The sequence below is a fragment of the Pezoporus occidentalis genome, unplaced genomic scaffold, assembly GCF_034315485.1.
Source record: "Pezoporus occidentalis ecotype Australia unplaced genomic scaffold, CSIRO_AGI_Poc_V1 ctg9, whole genome shotgun sequence".
NCBI classification, from domain to species: domain Eukaryota; kingdom Metazoa; phylum Chordata; class Aves; order Psittaciformes; family Psittacidae; genus Pezoporus; species Pezoporus occidentalis.
This window is the reverse complement of record NW_026916262.1, coordinates 4912237-4931602: the sequence shown is the minus strand read 5'-3', so window position 1 is coordinate 4931602 and position 19366 is coordinate 4912237. Positions and strand designations below refer to the sequence as shown.

The 19366-nt window shown below is 41.1% G+C and overlaps 1 protein-coding gene across 14 annotated transcripts in view; it reads left to right on the top strand.

Annotated features, from left to right (window-relative positions):
* The window catches only part of DYNC1I1 (dynein cytoplasmic 1 intermediate chain 1), a 192323-nt gene that overhangs the window by 93602 nt on the left and 79355 nt on the right, over window positions 1-19366 (top strand). For all 14 annotated transcript variants that reach the window (XM_062605072.1, XM_062605068.1, XM_062605082.1 and 11 more), the window contains 3 exons: window positions 8454-8543; window positions 17094-17256; window positions 18381-18480. In XM_062605072.1, the coding sequence (XP_062461056.1) occupies window positions 8454-8543; window positions 17094-17256; window positions 18381-18480 (353 nt within the window). The remainder of the gene's footprint in view (window positions 1-8453; window positions 8544-17093; window positions 17257-18380; window positions 18481-19366) is intronic.

Here is a 19366-nt window from a genome sequence, read left to right as displayed (position 1 = left end):
GGGAGGAAGAGGAGAAAAGGGAATCAATCAGCTAGAAGAGATGATGACTCCAATGGGGTACTCTGCAGTTTAGTTCTCTGGGGACTGAAAAATGCTTTCAACCAGTGAGATGTTGCAACAGTCCAAAAGAGGAGAGAAAAATCCATGTCTGGTCTAGACCGACCAGAAACTAAAAACAAGGGACACTTTGAATTCTGAGACGCTCACCACAACTGAAAACTGTGCTCAGGCCAAGTAACTGGAAAATCAGTTTCTTGGATTAGAGAAATGCTTCCCTGAAGAATCAAAGGCAGCTTTCCACTTTAGTTGGTAAAGAAATTATTATATTCTGAGGCACTGATTCGAACACTTGAACCAGTGCAAAGGTTTGCAGCCGGGGCTGTGAAGAGATTTGGGTACTTTCACATGGAGCTTATTGAAATGCAACAGTAAAACAATTTTTTTCTGGGACATTTTCTTGCCATTTGGCCATGATAGTCTATCATTTGTCACAAAACGGAAAAAATAAGATCTGTGTTCATAACGTACCAAAAAGAAGTCTGACTGCAAACACAAGTCAGGAAGAGGCATAAGGACTGAAGCAGAGTGCTGAAACCCTAGACCAGGAGATGGTTATGAGAAATGATATACCAGGAGACCTGAGAATCCCCCTACCAGCAGTAATTGAATGCAGTAATTGTTAAGGAGAGCTTTAAAAAGAAATGTTGAGTAAAAATTACTTACGGGGTGCTTGTTTTAAGAGGGAAGTGTAGTAAATTTCAGGACAAAATTTTTAAGTGGCAATAATACAGGCACAGCCTATGCTGTAGGCAAAATAAATTTTCTGAGCTAAATGACTGCTCTCAGTCAGCCAGGCTACAGTGTTTGTTTTGGGGGGTAAAATATGTATTTCCTTCATTGCGCTGATACAGGGTTGGCTGAAGCCTGAGAGGAGGACTCTAGGGATCTGGTCGTAATGCCTGGCAACACCACCTGCCTCTTAAGGGATGAGGGGGGAATCTTTGCAGAGATTTGCATTGCAGAACAAGGGATGTGATCAGAAAATGCTTGTTAGGTGTGCCAGGCAGATGTGAGTAGTACTTCATTTTGCAAGAAACCAGAAAAATTAGTGCTTTGTCTCTTAAAACTAGTGTATTGTTACTAGTCTACTTGCTCTGAAAAATATTAGGCTAAATATGTTAATTCCAGGAAAAGTGCCCTGTAATCTTCTGGATTAAAGCAATATATGTGTTAAATGTTGTATTATTTTATGATTCAATTTTAAAACAATATTTTCTTCAGAAAGAGTGAGTCAATATACTTGAGTCTGGTAAAAGTAGCATGGCTCATACAGCCTGTATTTTATCAACATGTGAAGCCTCTCTTTTCCAAGAGCACCACAGCTTTTCAAGAGAAGAATAAAATGAAAGGAGCTTGGAGATACTAAGCAGTCTGTTCTTCTAGTGCTGTGCTTTATTCTAGCTCTTGCAGAATGTCAGTCAAAAAATACACGCAGACCATTTTCTTCAGATGATTAAAAAATGTATAGGTGGAAAGTGAAGGAAGAAAATCACATACTTCTGTTCTTTTTGTGGTGCTGTGGCCAAATGATAGTTCCAGGCATTCATTCATCCAATTTTACCCTTTCTTTTCCTAATGTTCTCTTTTCACCTGACGGCCATTAGAAGGCACAACTTCTTCTCTGTACTAGTTCATAAGAACAAGATGGGTATATGCCATATCAGGATGGGGAACTCTAGAAGGATGACACAGAACTTCTTAATGTTCCTGCAAAGCACATTTAAGTATCCTTCTGGGTAGGGGCAGAGATACCTTGCATGCATACCAATCTTGCATGCAAATATTCTTGCAAGCTCAGGCTCACATGAAATTCTCATCTGAAATTTGTTGCCTGTTGCACGAAGCTTAGGCCTGGGTTTTGGGTTTTTTTTTGGTATTCAGCACTGAGTAGTCATCCCAGCTTTTGGGTACTGAAATACATTTTAGAAGGCAGCTGCCTATTGCCAAGAAGAGCCCGTGTGCAAGAATATTTCCATCTGGGATGACTAACATGTGCCCAGTGTATGTCCAGTTTCACATCCCACTCTGCAAAAAAAATCCACTGATGAATTAATTCTCTTCTTGCTTCAAAGGGCAGTTGAAAGATGAAAGTTCAAAACTGGACATATTTCAAAAAATTACATTATGTGAAAAATAGGTCATTCTGCCAAATTGCAAATCATAGATTTTCAAAAATGTGAAATGTCAAACAGTCCTATTTGAAAAAGCATGTGTTCTCTTGCTTGTTGCATATTTTGCTAGAGATGGAAATAATGTATTCAAAAATTAAAGAGGGCCTTTTAACTCCTTCTCAGGCTAATGCCAACAATATTCAACTTGTTTGATCCAGACTTATGTCAATATAAAAATGATGCATTTGTTCATTCTGAGTTTGTAATTCTTTCATAACAGAAACAGCAAAATTAATTTGAACAGTTATAAAATTGATACAACAGTGTCTGCTATTTCATAGTTGCAAATATCAAGCCAGCTTCTTGTGAAGACACTTGATTTTATTGAATATGTCATATGCACAGCTGATATTTCTCATGCAGTGAAGCAATGTTGATGCTGATATAAAACCCCATATAATAACCCACTGGCTTCTCATGTATCAGTGACTCAGGCAATAAAATATATCATTGTGATGCTAATTAAATAGCTATTTTAAAGACATGTCTTTAATAAAGGGATTGTTTGTACCTACCCGGAATTAAAACCAGAGCTGTCAATCTAATTTAGTATAGCTGTCAATACTAAAAACAATACACAGGAGCTGCAAAATCTTAGCTAGTCTCAGAGGTGCAGGTCTGAGGAGGTGTAAATCCTCCACCCAAGAAGAATGCACAACATGCTGCCTGCTGTTTAACTGGTGGCACATATATTAGCAGAGCAGAGGCCTATAATTACATATATCCTCAAAAAAATTAGCCATTCAGTAAACTATTTGAGCAGCACCAGTGATAACTTCCTAACACTGGCAATCCAAAACTCTGACAACCAACAAAGAAAATGTTGACCCAAGCAAAACAGTATTCATCTCAAGAATTAAAACCCTAAGCCAGTGTCATGTGCAGTCCTCTCAAATGTAATTACTGTATTCTAGTTTGTCCTGAATGTGCCTTGTATGTTTTTTATATGCTGTAAAAATAGATACAGTGATTTAAAACCCTGGAAAGTCCAAGTAGGTAATAAATAGTCCAGCTCTGTAGAAATGCAGGGTCTGACTTTCTGAGTTCATCTGTGCTCTCTGTGAACATTTGATCCAATTCAGCACATCTGGGCATTTCTTCTGCAGGTTCCAGGGAATTAGCCACATGTTTATAGGGCTTCCCCCTCCATTTATTGTGATTGCAAAGTGGTGACCCATCCTTGTGGAGGCCAGGGCAAAGGCCAGGCATAGAGAAGGCTGATTTGGAGCTAGTAGTTCGGTAAAGTTCAAAAATTAGTAGTTTACATGCAGATTAAACAAAACCAGGTTTGTAGGGAGAGGTCGTACTTTTTTATTAGAGCAACTTCTTTTAGACAGGCAAGACCACTTCTGGTCTGGAGCAGAAGCAGGAGTCTTCAAGCTAAGTCCATGCTGAGAACAATTGCTCTGCTTTTAGTTCATCATGTTAAACAAAGCAGTGTTTGGACTGATTGACCATTTCCTAGAGCCTGGAGAGTCATCAGGCTCTGAGTTAAGAAAAAGTGGTCCAGCTATGCCAGTCTGTATTAACCCCATATGGCTCTACCAGCTTCATCAAACATCTTTAACCTAAACATTTAATGATCATTTAATTGAGGAATTATTTATTTACAGTAAAAGGGAGGGTTGCCTTAGCAGGCAGGACTCTGGGCTGAAACTCAGAAGCCAGCTCTCTAGTCTTCACTCAGCTGCTGATCTACTGAGTGATCTACAGTGAGTGGGTCTGTCCATCAGTTTCTGCATGGTAAATGAGTGTAATAAAACTGGCCTCCTCACAAAGTCCTTTGAGATCTACAAAGGAGAAGTGTTACACAGCAGCTATACACTTCTTCATTACTAGCTCTTTTTCATGTGGTTCCTTTAATAGACGTTTGAGTTCTGATTTAGATCTTCGGAGCAAGGTGCAACACTACTGGCACTAGTAGCACCTCTGTGTCTGCCAGATGTTTGCAGAAGACTCCTACTATTGTAAGTAGGCAGTTAAAAATTTATTTCTCTAAACTTCCCAATGTCAGATAAGCTTTTAAATAGGGAAAAGCTATTTTTGTACAGTAAATACAAAAGTGTCTTAACCTCCCTGGCCAACTACTGCAGTGGCACATCCAATTGAGTAGGCACTTGATGTGGAAAACATCATGAAAACAAGTAACCATGTAGGCACTCACTGATTCTCTAGTAAATGTGCAATAAATGTTACCTTTTTCACATTTAAGTAAAACACAGGAAAATGAATGCTGAAGCATTTCCCATTACTCTGTAATGTATGTTTATGAGCACAGTCAAATGTATAAATGCATAATCATACTTAGGCACGACAGCAAACGCACTATGAACATGCGTAAGTATGCATACATTGGCATTAAATAGCATGCAATATTAAAATAAATATGTCAAGTAAACATTCAGGTTGCAAAACCAAGCAACACTGGATATTCCAAAATGAAGGTTTCCTGGGCATCCTTAATTAGCCCTTTTGAATATGTATGATGATACAGTTTTAATTACATGATAATGTGTAGGGTTTTTTCCCTTAACAGATTCTTGTTTCATCCAGTCAATGGGAGGCAGTTTTTTAACCCTTCTGATTTTTATCTTCTTCCATTTTGTGCTCTGGCCTCAAGTCCCATGTTAATGCACATGGTCCAAGTGTTACACCGAACACAGAAAACATTAAACCTCTTTCGAGCCTTTGTTTTTCTGTTGCTCCCATGACAGCATCTTAATATGCACCAAATCCTGATGAAAATAGCTCTGCAACACATGTGTGCAGGGAGAGAATACTATTATCTTCACAGTATTATTGCCACCATGCAAAAGCACTGAAGCACAGGGGGAGAAAGGGCAAAAATGTTGGACTGACAGCTTTCAGTGAAAGCCGAGAGAGCGATGTGGGAGCTTTTGCATGCGTAGCGTTTCCCTAGCACTTTCCCCACTCAAAGCATGAGGCCAGTTGACTTCAGCTCTCAGCACTTCTGCATTTCAGGCCCCAGGTGTCTCTTGTTGAGCACCCAGAAATGAGGCCAAGCACTCAAGAGGGAGGAAATTCCAGAATGATGTCATCATGCCTACACTTGGGGAGGGGGAAGGAGCTAATCATGCCCAGGCAATCCAAATTCTGGCATTTGCTAACATTTTAGCATTTGGCTCACAACACTATCATTCTTGTAGCTGAGTTTCTCTCTGTGTGTATAGGTTTCTCTGTAAATAAATAAGGACATCTGAACTGTGTCTAATCTGCTAAAAAACTCATGCACTGCCCTCACAGTAAAACTAATTTATGGATGTGTGGGCCCTTGGAAAAAGGCATGGTATCTGTTGTTGTAAGCGTTCTTATTTTTCCTGCTGCAATTAAATCTAGAGAAATCTAGGGAAACTTGGCTTTGATTGCTCCCAGAAGAGGAAGGAAGGGAAATAAAGATCTACCTTAATAGGTGCTGAAGTATCAACACATCTCCCTGCTCCAGCTGTGCCTCAGCCATTCATTCCTGTTCTGCTTTAGCAGCAGGAACGGGCTATAGTCAGGCAAATAATTTGACACCCAAAATCAGGAGGGTCAAAGACTTATAGGGCACAGGGATAAATTGGCTTCACTTAAATCTGAAAAACCACTACTAAATCTCAAGTTCTACCTTTGCTACAACATCCCTATCTGTTACCAAATTACAAGTGAGTCATTGGAAAGCATAGCATGCTGCCTTAAAAATTCCGTGATTTGCAGTTAAGTATTGGTTTACTTTTTGTTTGCTGCCTGTGAGTTTTCTCAAACTCTTCCCTTTCTGAAACTTCCCTGCACCCGCTGACAGGCTGGAAACCAGTTAAAAATGGAACCTGAAATCCGTATGTAAACAGCTGGCTCCAAGAGCTGGTGCTCTAGGGGATGAAAACTTGTAATGCAAGACTCACAAAACTCTTGTGGGAGCTGGCTTCATTAGGTATCTACCATAAGCATATCCATGTGCATATATCTGTACACCACTGCGATCCTATCTGTGTGTGCGTATGTACCTGAGGTTAGCAGAGTATTCACTCCCTGCTGCACTAGTCATTCCTCTCTCTCTTCTCACACTTCTCATCTGTTCTTTGAAACTGGGAGTGACTCTCTTTTTCATACATCCCAATCTCCGCTAGTGCCGCACACCAATGGCAGAAGGAACTTTTTTAACCCTCCTATCTATGTACAGCAGGAGAGCTCTTCTCACTGACTCTCTGCTGGCTGCCTCAGATGTTATCTGTCTTTCAGCCAGTGAACAGGGCAATGTGTTTACCCTGATGAACTGAAACAACCCCGCTTGCTCTCTTAAAGCTCTTCTCTATAGCCCTTCTATATAAGGTACCTAGGGAAATGTAATTATCAAGTGAGGCACCAAAGGGAGGCATTGTGAATACCCTGCCTTTTCCCACTCTGAGTTTCATGGTCTGAAAAAGCCCTTTGGTGGGGGTGGCGTTAGTAGTGCTTTTAATTCTGGAAATGCCTCCCCATCCATGCTGGATTCCTTCTTCCTTCCCAGCCAGGGAACGCATAGTTATCACTCCTCCCTGATGGTGCGGAAGCAGAGCTTTCCCTTTCTCCTTGCTGCAGTTGCTGCAGTACAGGGAGTGAAGGAAGAACTTAAGCCAAAATTTCCTCGTTTTCCCAAGAGGGAAAAGCATATTTGTCCATGCTGAGATACTTCCTTTCAGTATGTGACTAAGCCATGCTCGCCAGCCAAGGTGTCAGCTAGCAACATGCATTCTCTGGTCTTCTGGGGAGAGAAGTCCTAGGGTTGGCAACGGAGTGGAAATAGTACGGGGCCTATTACATTATTGAAAACAAAATACAGCTGCGTGTTACTGCAACCTGTTCAGCACCAACATCTACCCAGGAAGCCAGGACTGATTGTAGCTAGCCTTTGTAGAACGTGCCAGTAGCCAAGCAGTTGGAGAAGCATGACATGTTGCCCTCTGCCCACTTCCAGGCCATGTTAATATGGCAGTGTCAGAGCAGAGAGCGTGCCTGGAGAAGTGCCTTGTCATGAGGAATTGTATGGTGACAGGCAGACTGCTCAGGAAGCCCTGAAAGAACTTAAGCGGTTTTGCTGATGGCTGAATGCCCTAGGCCAGGACAATGTGTGTTCTGTCGTGCGATGGACTGATCAAGGGCTCAGTGGTGTTTGCTATGCCTTGATGGCACATCAAGCTCCAGAATCACTCCAAAATAATTCCACCATAGACCACAGACTTGCTTATCGTAATTGTTAATTACTGTAACTCTCTCTTTTAGGACCAGCTTTATTTTCAGTCTCTGTAGTTCACTGAATCTAGAAGGCTTAGAATCACTGCCCTCTCAAGAGTGTGAATGGGTTGGGTCTTGGCCCTGGGCACTGGAGAATGAATCACATTGCTGTAGCTGAGAACAAGAAATGAGGGTTTGGTAGGCTCTGAGCCATTTTGTAGCATCGATGTCTTTCTGGCTCTGCTGGTATTATGTTTTGGTCTGGACAATCAGAACCCTTGTAACTTCAGACATCAAGGAATGAACGGTTTGCCCTCCTGAATAGAATGAGAACATGTGAATGGTGGGAGAGAGGGGAAGGGAGAGAGCCATTTGCATAGGTCAGGAAAGGTCATTAAAACATCTGGCAGTGGTAACTGACATGTGTCAAATTTTAGTGTTCATTAAATTCGTATTAATGCAAGAATGGTTCCTAAGCTCCAAATGCCACTTTTGGTTGCTGTATTCCCCCAGCTGATGGTGATGACTTTTCAGAACTGTACGATGCTTGTTTGCTTGCTAGTGGCATCTGACCTGAGGTCAGAATTCTATTTAACCCCTTCCTGTAGGTCAAAAGACAAATTAATCTGGTGAGAATTGAATTGGAAATGAGGTGTCTGGATAGCAGGTGTCCCAGCCGTGGAATAACTGCCAGGCTGAAACATGTTTGCATCTGTTCTTATGGCATCCAAGAAGTCATCTCCGAGGTCAGGGAGATACTCAGCCGACATCCGAGATGGGAAGTTGCTACAGGGAGCAGAAGTAGCAGGTGCCCTGTGTTAGCAGATTATCTTGCACTCTTGGGGGGAAATGTCTGAGAGTGTCACTCTGAGAACAAATATAGACATTTCCATTCATTGTGCACTTTGCTTTACCTGTGTTAACTACCAGTTTATAATTGTGAAGAAGGTACAACTTCCATCCCTTTTAAAGAGGAGAATCTCACAAATTTTTTTCTTCCTTTTTTTCTAGAGGATGAAGATGATGAAGAGATGGTGGAGCCAAAAGCACAGGATGACTTGGAGACGGAAAATCAAGACCAGAAACAGGAAGTGAAAGAAGGTACTTTAAGAAATGAGAAGTACTTTGTTACAGCTTTAGAGGACTGAATCCTGCAGCTAGTTATTTTCATAGGTAGATTTGATTATTGCTTACGTAAAAGATTTAAAGTGTGAATGCCAGGCATTCCAGTGGCTCCTTAAAGTTGGTTGGTCTTCAAAGTTACTTAGAGCCCATAACTGTCTGTCTGCTTGAGAAGGCCAAACTTAAACCTGGAATCCTCTAGCAGAAAACCATTTCACTGGAAAATGTTGACTGTCAAAATGAAAACTTCTTGTGGCAGCTGCCCCAAGGGAACTTAAGGTCAAAACTGAAAGATGGGTAGGTCCAGCCCTTCTGTCCATTCCTCTGGATTGAGACTCGCCAGAGTTACAAGAGACACAAATTCAGGTTACTGCTTCTTCCTGGTGCAGACATAACGCATTTGCCAAAGTCATGCATGTCGTATGCTGAGTGTCTTTCATTTGCTTCTCTTGGACCTTTTTTAGCTTTCATAATTAGAAGAGGGATGTGAAATTTCATCTTCCTCATTGGGAATTTGCTGGAGTATTGTCTATTCGGCTATGTTACTTTGAACAGTCAATGTTTACCCCATGTGAAGTGGGGGAAAAGAGCTGAAACATCAGCAGGTCCAGTGTGAGAGGAAATTAGTGTCTTCTCCAGCATTTCTTAGCTCTATATTGCCAGGACTGCTCACAATGCTGTTTACCCTCTTGAAAGGAGACTTGCTTCCTAAGGTGGAACCTAAGTTCTTTCTTGCTATAGCAAGATCATTATCAGGATGATTCTGTGACCCTGGCTTTGTTTTTCACAAGATAATCTCATTAGGGGAAAAATATAGGGTTGTTTTACAGAGAAGTCTATGAAATTGTTAGCTGTGAATTAACTCCATTCTAATCCAAGGGAATCTGGCATGATTTACATCGGTGCCAAAAAAATATGAGTCTGGTGTATAGTGCCTACATGCACTAGCACACTGAAGTGAGTTGCAATACCAGTCATGCTGGTTTGATTACAGATTGATCTTTCTTCCCTCTTAAGAGCATCACAGAAATCACCCAGTGCAGTGTCCATTGCTCTTTATGTCCTTGTAGAAACACGAGGGAGGAACTCACTCCTCCCACTCCTCAGTGTTTCTCCCACTGCCCTCAGCCACCACTGCCATGGGCAGAGGGGAGAGCATGAACAGCGGTTGCAGCAGGAAGAGGAATAACACAAGAGTCTGCAAAAGCAGAACTGAAGGCATGACCTTCCAACCCAAGCATTCTATGAAGAAACATGGCAATATAGAAAAACTTACTTTTTCCTGAAAATTACCTTTCCTCCCAAAAACTGTGGGGCCAGCTTGCATGCTCTAGCAGCCACTGGCCCTGGCACGTATCTCTTCTACTGATGACAACAGCAGAAACATAAAACCCACTACCACTGCAGCCAGTGTGTAAGCACTGTCCTGAGTTTCTGTATGTCCCTCTAGTATTCAGCTTAGAGCTGATCCCATCCCCATTTACTTCCCCATAAAAGTGAAACTAGCACTCATACCTGGGGAGGAAGCACAAACTCCTGCACAAAGAGAAGAAGAAAAAAATCTAAGCACATTCCTGAACTGATTTACTTCACTTTTTTGTGTGCTTTCAAGTTAGCCTTTTATGTATGTTGCTGAGTAAGCATCACTGCCAACATCTTTTATTTCTTTGTTGTGTTTTAGTCCCAGGGCCATGTTCCCCTTCCCTGCTTAGCAGACCCCCTGGAACAGTAGATCAGCTAGGCTAAACTAGCACTAGTCTCAGACACACGAACTGCTGGCTGAAACAGCAAGGCACAGCTTGTTTTAGCAGAACCGGCTTTGTGAGGTGCTAACACTTGACTTAGTTCAAGGAACAAGAAGACATGCTTGTTACCTGATAGAAAGTGAACTTCACCTGCAGTATGTGTTTTGTTGGATAAAATAGTGGCATGCTGATGACCATCATTAAATGATGTGAAATCAAATGAAGCATTCGTCCCCAAATTGACAGGGAACAGAGTCCCATTTTTTAGCTTTTGATGTCATTCTCTCCCTATTGGCTTTAGCCCTTTTACCAATAAAATCCCATTTTCTTCTCTGTTGTAATCACCCTTCTCAGGTGCTGAGCAACATTCAGAGTTTGAAGCCATCGTCTGTGTTTCATGGAAGTGATTAAAACCATGTTACAAGTCAAACAGGAGTTTAGAACAACATTTCCTGTCGGTGCTGCGCTCTGCTGCACTCAGAATTAATAGCTTTTCTGCAAATTAGCACATAATGGGTTAAAAGCATGTTTATGTTGGCATTAAGTACTCTGGCTTCTTTTTCTCGGCAAGGCAAGACAATATTTTGCAAACTTTTTAAAGAATCTCTAATAGATATTATAGTGGCGCCATTCACACTGCTATATAGTAGTTAAGGCTGTGTCAGCACTTCCATTATGAATCCTGTTTTTCAGGGATTTATAACCCAACCGTAAAAATTTGCTCTGGGCTGAAATTTGGTTTTAGCTCAGGGAGCACATTTTTTAACAGATTAAAAAAAAAAATCGGAGTGGCCTTTTTTGAGTTACAGGAGCGTAAGAAAAAAAAATCAAACCATGGGAGAGGGAAGTGCAGGGAGAGAAAGGCAGACAATGTTTTGGTGAATGTAACTCAAAAATGGGTCAGGATGAAAAATAAAGCTTGGATCCAGTCTGTTCCGTCTCCCTCTCCCCAAGCCAACAGGGCAGGAGTGGTCTATTTTTATAATGGTATTTTAAGAGGAAATGTGATTTTTTTTCCCCCTCTGTGGCTTATAGGTAGTCCAATTTAATTCTACAGACATTTATTGAATGCTTAATTTCCTTGTCTTGCCCTCACACACCTCTGTGGGGTTTGGTGGTATTATTCAGCAGTCATGGCTCTTTGTCTGATCCTAGTTCTGGAGCTGTCTCAGCATCACCATAAGGCACACAGCGCACCTGTAGTAGGGCAGCCTGTCTGGCACAAAACCTCTTGCAGCACTTCAGTGCCATGGAGGTGCTAAGGGCAGAGGAACAGCTGGAGCCTCCCAGAGTGTTTCTGCAGCAGGAGGTGAAGACCTGGCTTGTTGACCCGTTGAAGCATATGAAGCCTTTGGAGCCTCTTGTGTTTCTTCCATGGGGCTGCCTGTATCACCCAAGTCTCAGGTGCACGGTCTCCCCATCTTTCTTGGAAGAGCCAAGTGTGAGATACCTGCTGGTAAACTGGGCTGGGCTCTGCCTCTCCTCACCACGTAAACAAGAGACTGGTCCCAAACTGTGGCATCAACTGGGTTGGGGCTTTCCATCACCAGAGTACTCGGGAGCTCCACCTAAGACGCCTTTTTGTGTCAGTAGAAACCACATGAACAGAGGGACCGGCTGGGTCTTGAAAGTGGGCCTCAACCTTCATTTATCTGAAGCCATGGATGTATCCACAGAAACTTGCATGAAAGGCTGCTATGGGGAATAGGCTGGGATCTGTAGCTTCAAAGAGCTCCTCTGCCCCAGTCTTACCCTGGTCCTGTGCATGGGGCTTGGATGACCACGCAGCAGGATGTGGTGGGAGAGATGGTTTAGCTCTCAACAGCACAGGCATCAGTATCAGGGAAGCAGGACAGGTTGCGCTGCGGTTTTTAATAGCCTGTAACTCCACGGTTTCACTGCAACCAACACCATAGTGAGTTTGGGTGTGCTGACCCATCCTGGCAGCCCGGCTCAGGCATTCTCAGGGATGGTGCTCAGCACAGGCCCTGAGAAGCACAATCAATAGGAGCAGCCCAGCCTGGCATAGATTCAAATTTAAGGCTTTGGACCCTCCTACTCCAGAACCAGCAAATCCCCAAATGCACCTTGAAACCTCCCCCTTATATCTTTAGCAATTATGCCATGCTGGGGCTTGCATTTTAAACTCAACTCAACTATAATATGACATATACCAAACCATGATATGGCACATTTGAGCCAGGATATGACATATATCAAGCCTGACAGGGAAGTGAGAAGCACAACAAAAAGAAGAGGATCACAGGCTATCAGCAGGCAAGGATTAAAAGCTGCTGAGAGCCACTTAGCACCTTGCAGTTTTCATGCTGTACGTTTCTACCGTTCTTGGTCATCAGTATGTCTAAAGTTTACGTGGCTTTAAATATACACTGAAAGAAATAGTGCAGCTCTTAAAAGGGTTTTACTAATCTCTTTCTGTCTCTCTGGGCTCATAACAAGGCTGCTTCCTGCTTTACTGTTTTTATTAGTTCACCCTTTCTTTCGTTCACTTACTCCTTTTATTCCTTTTTTTCAGGGTTTTTTGCCTCTAATGGAATTCATTTCTCTTGTCAGGTTTTCAAGCTTGCTGAGACTCTGGGAGATTAGTTTTAATATTCTATTATACTTATTTAAATATGGGTCTTTTTTCTGTGTTTTTTTCTTGATTTTTTTTTTTTAATATCCTTTTGGCTCTCTTGGGTGAAGACTCGGATCCTAGTATTTACATATTTGTGAATTTTTTTCTGGGCTGTTATCACAGCTATTTATGTTTACCGCAAACCTGCCTCTGCTAGGTAAGAACAAGTCTGCAGCATTTTTTATCTTAGTTCCTCAAGATCTAAGGAAATGTTTATAATTTATTTTTCCTGTTGTCCAAAGAAATGTGTGGACAAAGGACTTGATGGGAAATACAGTATTGCTGAGGATCATGTTAAATCATGTGAAATAAATGCTCTTATTTTTCATAAGTAAGTGTTGAATAAATCAGTTTTTTTCATGTCACATTCAATTTTTGTTACATATCTTAGACCTTTTCGTTCATGCACAAGTGTACAATGTCTTTCATTAAAGATATACCTTGCATTTTCCTCCCCTGCAGTGTCCTCTGCGCATACATAACTGCACAATGTTTTAATTTTAAATCTAAATTCCATTTTATTTTGTACAGTATTAATATGTTAACGTAAGTACAGGGCTTATTTGATGCATGTTGTTGACCTCATAACCCCAGAGCCACCTAGACAGTACTCTGCTTGTGGGTACGCAATCCCATTGATGTTTCAGTGGGTTCATGGACATGCCCAGTGACCCTGTTAAGCAGAGCTTGGTGGCTGCTCCATGGGTCCTCCTGATGTGTGCTGTGCAGGGTCACAGATGGGCTCAGCTCTTCTGGGTGGAAAGCAGGACACAGACACAATAGTTCTTTACAAAGCTATGATATAGAAAACAAAAGCAAAGTATGGGTCTTCCTTTACAGGAGCTTTCATTTCACTCCAGGCAATAAGCACGTAACTTTTAGCACTAGCTAAGCATCACACTAGGCTTTGTTAGGCATGGAAGGTTAGATGTGGTTTGTTTGGGGTTTATGCCAGGGAGAGCAGATACTTGAAGGCAAATGCTGTGTTCTTACAGGGAATTTCTGAAGGTATTGTCACATTGCACAGGTCTCTGTGACAAAACAAGACAAAAAATACTTTGATCAGCTACTTGTGTTTCTCAGAGTTTTCCTTGAAGAGAGCCTGTGTCTCTTGAAAGCTGAAATCAAAGTTACTGTAAGCTTCCAGACAGAGGAAAAAAAAATCACAGAAAATTACATAGGTTCTTTTTATTTTATTCAAGGTAATGGACAGACAGTGAAAAGGAGCAAGGGGAAAGTGGAAGTGGTTCTGAAAGATACATGGTTAGAAGATCTTCATATTTGAAAGAACAAGCCTGTTTGGTGTTTTTTGCTTATACTTCATGTATTTGCAGTAGTTACAGCACTGGAAAAAAGTAATGATGTTAACATTCTTGTAAGAAAAGATTGCCTCAAATAAAACTTCAGAGGCAGCTGAATGAAAGAAGAAAATAAGGTTAAAATATGAAGCTTAATATCGCCAGGGGGCATCTGGTGTGTCAGTCAGATGAATGAGGTAAGCTGATTTATGCCCTACAAACTTTAGCCAAGGTGTTCCTGATGGTTTAATAGACTGCTGGCCTCCCACAGATCATTGCTGACTGCAAGGGAGATTTTGCTGAGGTAGAACTGCAGTCGTGTGCGTCTCCACTGCTTGTGAACACTCCACTGCTCCCAGGCTGTTTATTTTTTGCCTTTTCCCTTTCTATTGATTTTTTGGTTGTATTTTCTTTGCCAGTTATAGTCAGCAAATGGCCGAGTAATAGATTTGTACTTCCAAGCTGTAGAGAGGATTTGATTTTGAAAATTATTTTTACCATTTGGAGCAGTTTAAAATTAGTTTTCCAGTTGCTTTTGCAGCTATTTTCTCCCCGTTTATGCTGCTTTGCTGCATTGTCCTGCTTGCTGTCTTTGATTCTCGGAAAGCAATGCTTTAGTGGTGACAGTGGGATACTGCCTCATTACAGGCTTCCTTGCCAGATGAGTTCCCCTAGTGCCAATTACTATGCAGCAGTGGACACTGCAATAGGTCAACCTGTACTGTTTGCTAGTCATTCTTTTTTTTTCACATGCATTCCTTCTGTCTAAAGCACTTCTTAGAGGCAAATTGTGCTCCTGCCTGGTAATTGTTGCTCTGCTATTCAGGGGCAACCAGGCAGGCGGATGTAGATATTCTCTAGATGTGTGGAGCTCCACAGGGACCACTAACCTGGTGGTAGGGGACTTAGGGCCAAGGCTATAGGAGATCACGAAAGGCTAAAGTTTCTAACTTTTTAGTTGCTTTGTCTCCAGAGGGCCAAATTGCTCCTTCACCTTTTGCATTTTTTCTACCCTCTGTATTTAGCCGAGGTGTAGTGCAGAGATTTTGTGTTCCAGAGCTAGTGCTCTGACCAGTTGAGGCAAACCTAAGCATGATGGTAACAGCCTCTCCCAGCCACAGGGTGTGCTCAGAAAGCAAAGATTAGTGAGCCGAGTACTGCAGTAAAGCTGACCATGTCACTACTGCTCCCTGCTGTTGCGCCTTTCAGTCCATCTTTGCCCCTGCGGCTGGTGGTGGTGTCATACTTGGGCATGAGAGCTCGTGAATCAGATGGCGAGCAAGGGCTACATCTCCCTGATAGCTGAAAGAAGCTGTGTGGTGTGGCACAGCAACTGGAAAATAATTTTGAACTGCAACTTTAACCTGTGTCACTTGTTATTTGATTAAACATTAAGATATGTATGACAGGGTGGGAGTTAAACTTTGATGTATGCTGGGTGTTCTCTGAGGCACTGTGCTGAATTCTTTTTTCTGGCTGCTGGTGGTTTAACCCAATATGGCCTAGGGAGACTTTTCAGAAGTAAACACCTCAAATCTGTAGTGTAAAGCCAAATGCAGGAGACCTTTGATCACCGGTTAAGTTCTAAGTATGAGCCTCTGAAATTTTGCAGTAAATCTGCCTATTATGTGTTCTTTGTGTGCATAATTATAAATTTGGAACAAAATTCTCTGTTGGCATCATCCTATGGTGTCAACAGAGCTTTTCATCCTGGGAATTTAAGCTAGTTGAAAGATTGGTTTGGTGTAACTATGAAGCTATGAATGGCACTTTTTGAAACACAAGTAATTCTGAAATATAACTAAAATGATAGTTTAAAAGTACATGTGGGAAAAGGCATAATTGAATTACAACACTGGCCACAATATAATATGACCCTGACAGTGTAATTGAGAAGAGAATTTTGCACTGTAGGAATGACGGTATCCCAGTTTCCTTTCCCTCTGATGCTCATGTTTGAGTTGGAATTTACCAACAGGTGATTAAACTGATGGAGACATAACTTTGGTGAATCCTGCAAAGACGGTATTTTTCAGATGAAAGTCTATCCTGGAAATACTGGTCATTGGTCTGGAAGTAAAGGTTTAGCCTCTCTGTATGAGTACAGAAGCAACAAGATGACCAGGCTATCCTGACTGGTGCCTGAGATGGCTTCTACCCCTCTCAGGGCAGCTTTGGCCACAGCTCAGTTGCATTTGTTGCTCTGGCTGTCAGGATTCCTCTGCAAGGAATAAAACTGCCTTAAAAAGACTGGTGTTTGGCCATTTGCTTTCATTTTTGCTGCCTTAGAGAGTATCTTTGGTTATTTTCTTCCTCTCTTTGCAAAAGCTATAAAGCAATGACAGAATTTATCAGTGACACCAAGGAGAAATGGGAAGAAGTAAAGGGAGAGATTATGTGAGCCCTTTTAATACAAAGAACTGTAGTATAAGTTAAGAAGATTATTTTATCTTTGGCTCCTCTGACAGGAGGGAGTTTGTAACTCCCCTGTTACATAAGTGTTCTGCTTTTTTGAGTTAGGTATTGCCTAAATGTCAGTCACAGCCATTTCCTGAAATAGGAACACCAAGTTTATTTAATTTGGGGGTTTAAGTATTTTCCATTTCAGGATAATAAATATATAAGATATGGGATCTCTTCTATGTAAATACTACATTCTGGAAATATACAAGAGTATGTTTAGCTATACTAAAAAATTCTTACTCATGATTTTAAGAGTAAAGCTTTGATTTTTGTCCTGACATTTCTACGGCAAGCTTTCATGTCAAAAGAAACCCACTGAAGATGTTGATTCATTGGAAAAGGGGTGAAATGTCATACTCTTAACTACATCTTTTCATTTCCCAAGCTCCTCCTAGAGAACTGACAGAAGAAGAAAAGCAGCAAGTTCTCCATTCAGAAGAATTCCTGATATTTTTTGACCGGACAATACGTGTAATTGAGCGAGCTTTGGCTGAAGATTCAGACATCTTTTTTGACTACAGTGGCAGAGATGTAGAAGAGAAAGATGGGTCAGTTTGTGGTTGGTTTGGGGTTTGGTTTTTTTTTGTTGTTGTTTTTTTCTTTTGTAAAATAATCTTTCTCAAAAGAATTCCAATGCCAGGAAGCATAAATTTTAAAACTAAATTAAATATTTTTATAGCTATGAAAAGGTAAAGATCTCTTTGTGAAGGCCTGTGTCACTTTGTTAACCAAAATTGTTTTGTAAAATAGCTTCATGCTTTATTGCTCTGGGTTGTTTGTTGGGTTGATTTTGTTTTTTTTTTTTTTGATATATTATTCAGAGGGTTTAATCTTTTTTGTTTCATTTTTGGGATGAAATTTCAAATTCTGAAGAAATAATTGAAATACATAAATGTGTGTATACAGATGTATATGTACATGTGTATGCGTGCATTTCAGTGGTGTACATCTGTGTGCTTATATCATGGTATTTTTACAAATTCAAATTACTGTTGTTTATATTAAATTACTGCCTTAGGTCTGTAAGGGATCCCACTATACTATGCATTGTGGGGATGAAAATAATGGTCCTCCAAAGTGTTTGCAATCTAAATGCTTAAGACAAGAGGTGACAGGCTGTACATCCAGCAATTGATAGGGGAGTAGAAGCAGCAAAACTTGTCAGTAGGAGAGGAAGTATTTAGGTTTCAACAGCTGTGTATCTGTTGAGCCTCATGGCAAATCAATAGCTGTGTCACACTGAAGTTACTTACTGGAGGTTACTGTAGAGCATCGCTGGGAGGAAGTGCTGTACCTTTAAGATTTATGGAGTCAGAAATAAGAGAGATTTGGTTATAGCTTGGAGGTGAAGACACAGAAAAGGGAGAGCTGAATGCCAGGGCAGGGTTCAGTTCTAAGAAACAAAGGTGGCAGAGGTGGCCTAGGATGATCCAGAAGAGTCAGGAAAGCAGTAGAAAATCATAAAATGTGTTTTTGTAAAAAAGATACAAAATCTGTTCCTTGGTGCAGATTTGTTACCAGCAGGGCAGCCAGCGAGAGCACTTAAATCAAGGTGACAGAATTCCACAGGCTGGACATGGATCTGAGAAGTGGTCAGAAACTCTTGCATTGCTTTTCACAGCATTTGAACCATGGTACTTCAAAAACTGTCACTTTGTTTGCATTCACACAGAGATGTTCAAGCAGGAGCCAACCTTTCCTTTAACCGTCAATTTTATGATGAACACTGGTCAAAGCATCGTGTCGTCACCTGTATGGATTGGTCTCTTCAGGTAAGATGGAAGGTGGGACACGTTTTCCATATCCCTTCCAACTTCTCCCTAACAAAATACAGCCAGCCTCAGTTTGCCCTTTGTTCTGCAGTATGATGTTATTTTTTAGCTAACAGCAGGGCCTTGGATGAGCAGATGCGTGTTTCTCCATAAAGAAAAGTCGTGGACGATAATGAAACTGTCATTATTTTGTATATGCTACTTTGCATCAAAGCCAGAACATTGTACTAAAACTACAGGTTAACCAACCTACTAAGATGTCAAAAAAAAAAAAGTCAAGACTTTTCCTATCCTGCCACTCCTTCACCACATGGATATTTTTTTAGGACAAAAGGTTTAAAACTAAAATAATTAAAATAATTTATTAAATATGTAGCAATTGATCTAATAAAGAATTATACATAATATATAACGTAAAATTTAATAATAGGAATAAAAAATATTTTTCTAATATACTAAATCTCAACTTTTGAAAGTATGTGAACAACTTGAAAAGAGGTCTTTTGAAAAATGCTGGGTCCTCTCTTTAGGCGGTGGAAGAGGCTGCAGCTTGGGGGCAGGGGGCTTGCTAAAGCACTATGCCTGGAATGGATCCAGTTTCTGTGCACAGCAAAGCATTGACATATTGCAAAATAAAACTGATGATAGACTTGCTTAAGCTTCCCAAAACCAATACAGCCACATTAGCACAGAAACTAGGTTAGTTACTTATTCCATTGGAGAGCTGTGATTAGCACACACACAGAGATCATCACAGGTCCTGTCAAATTCATTTGCTCTCAGTTTTGCTCCAGTCCCCCTCATCCTCTCTGCTTTGTCCCTGTTAGCCTGTTCCTAGGTTCCAGCCTGGAGCAAAGCAGCTGGTTTCCCTGGGGAGGAAACAGGG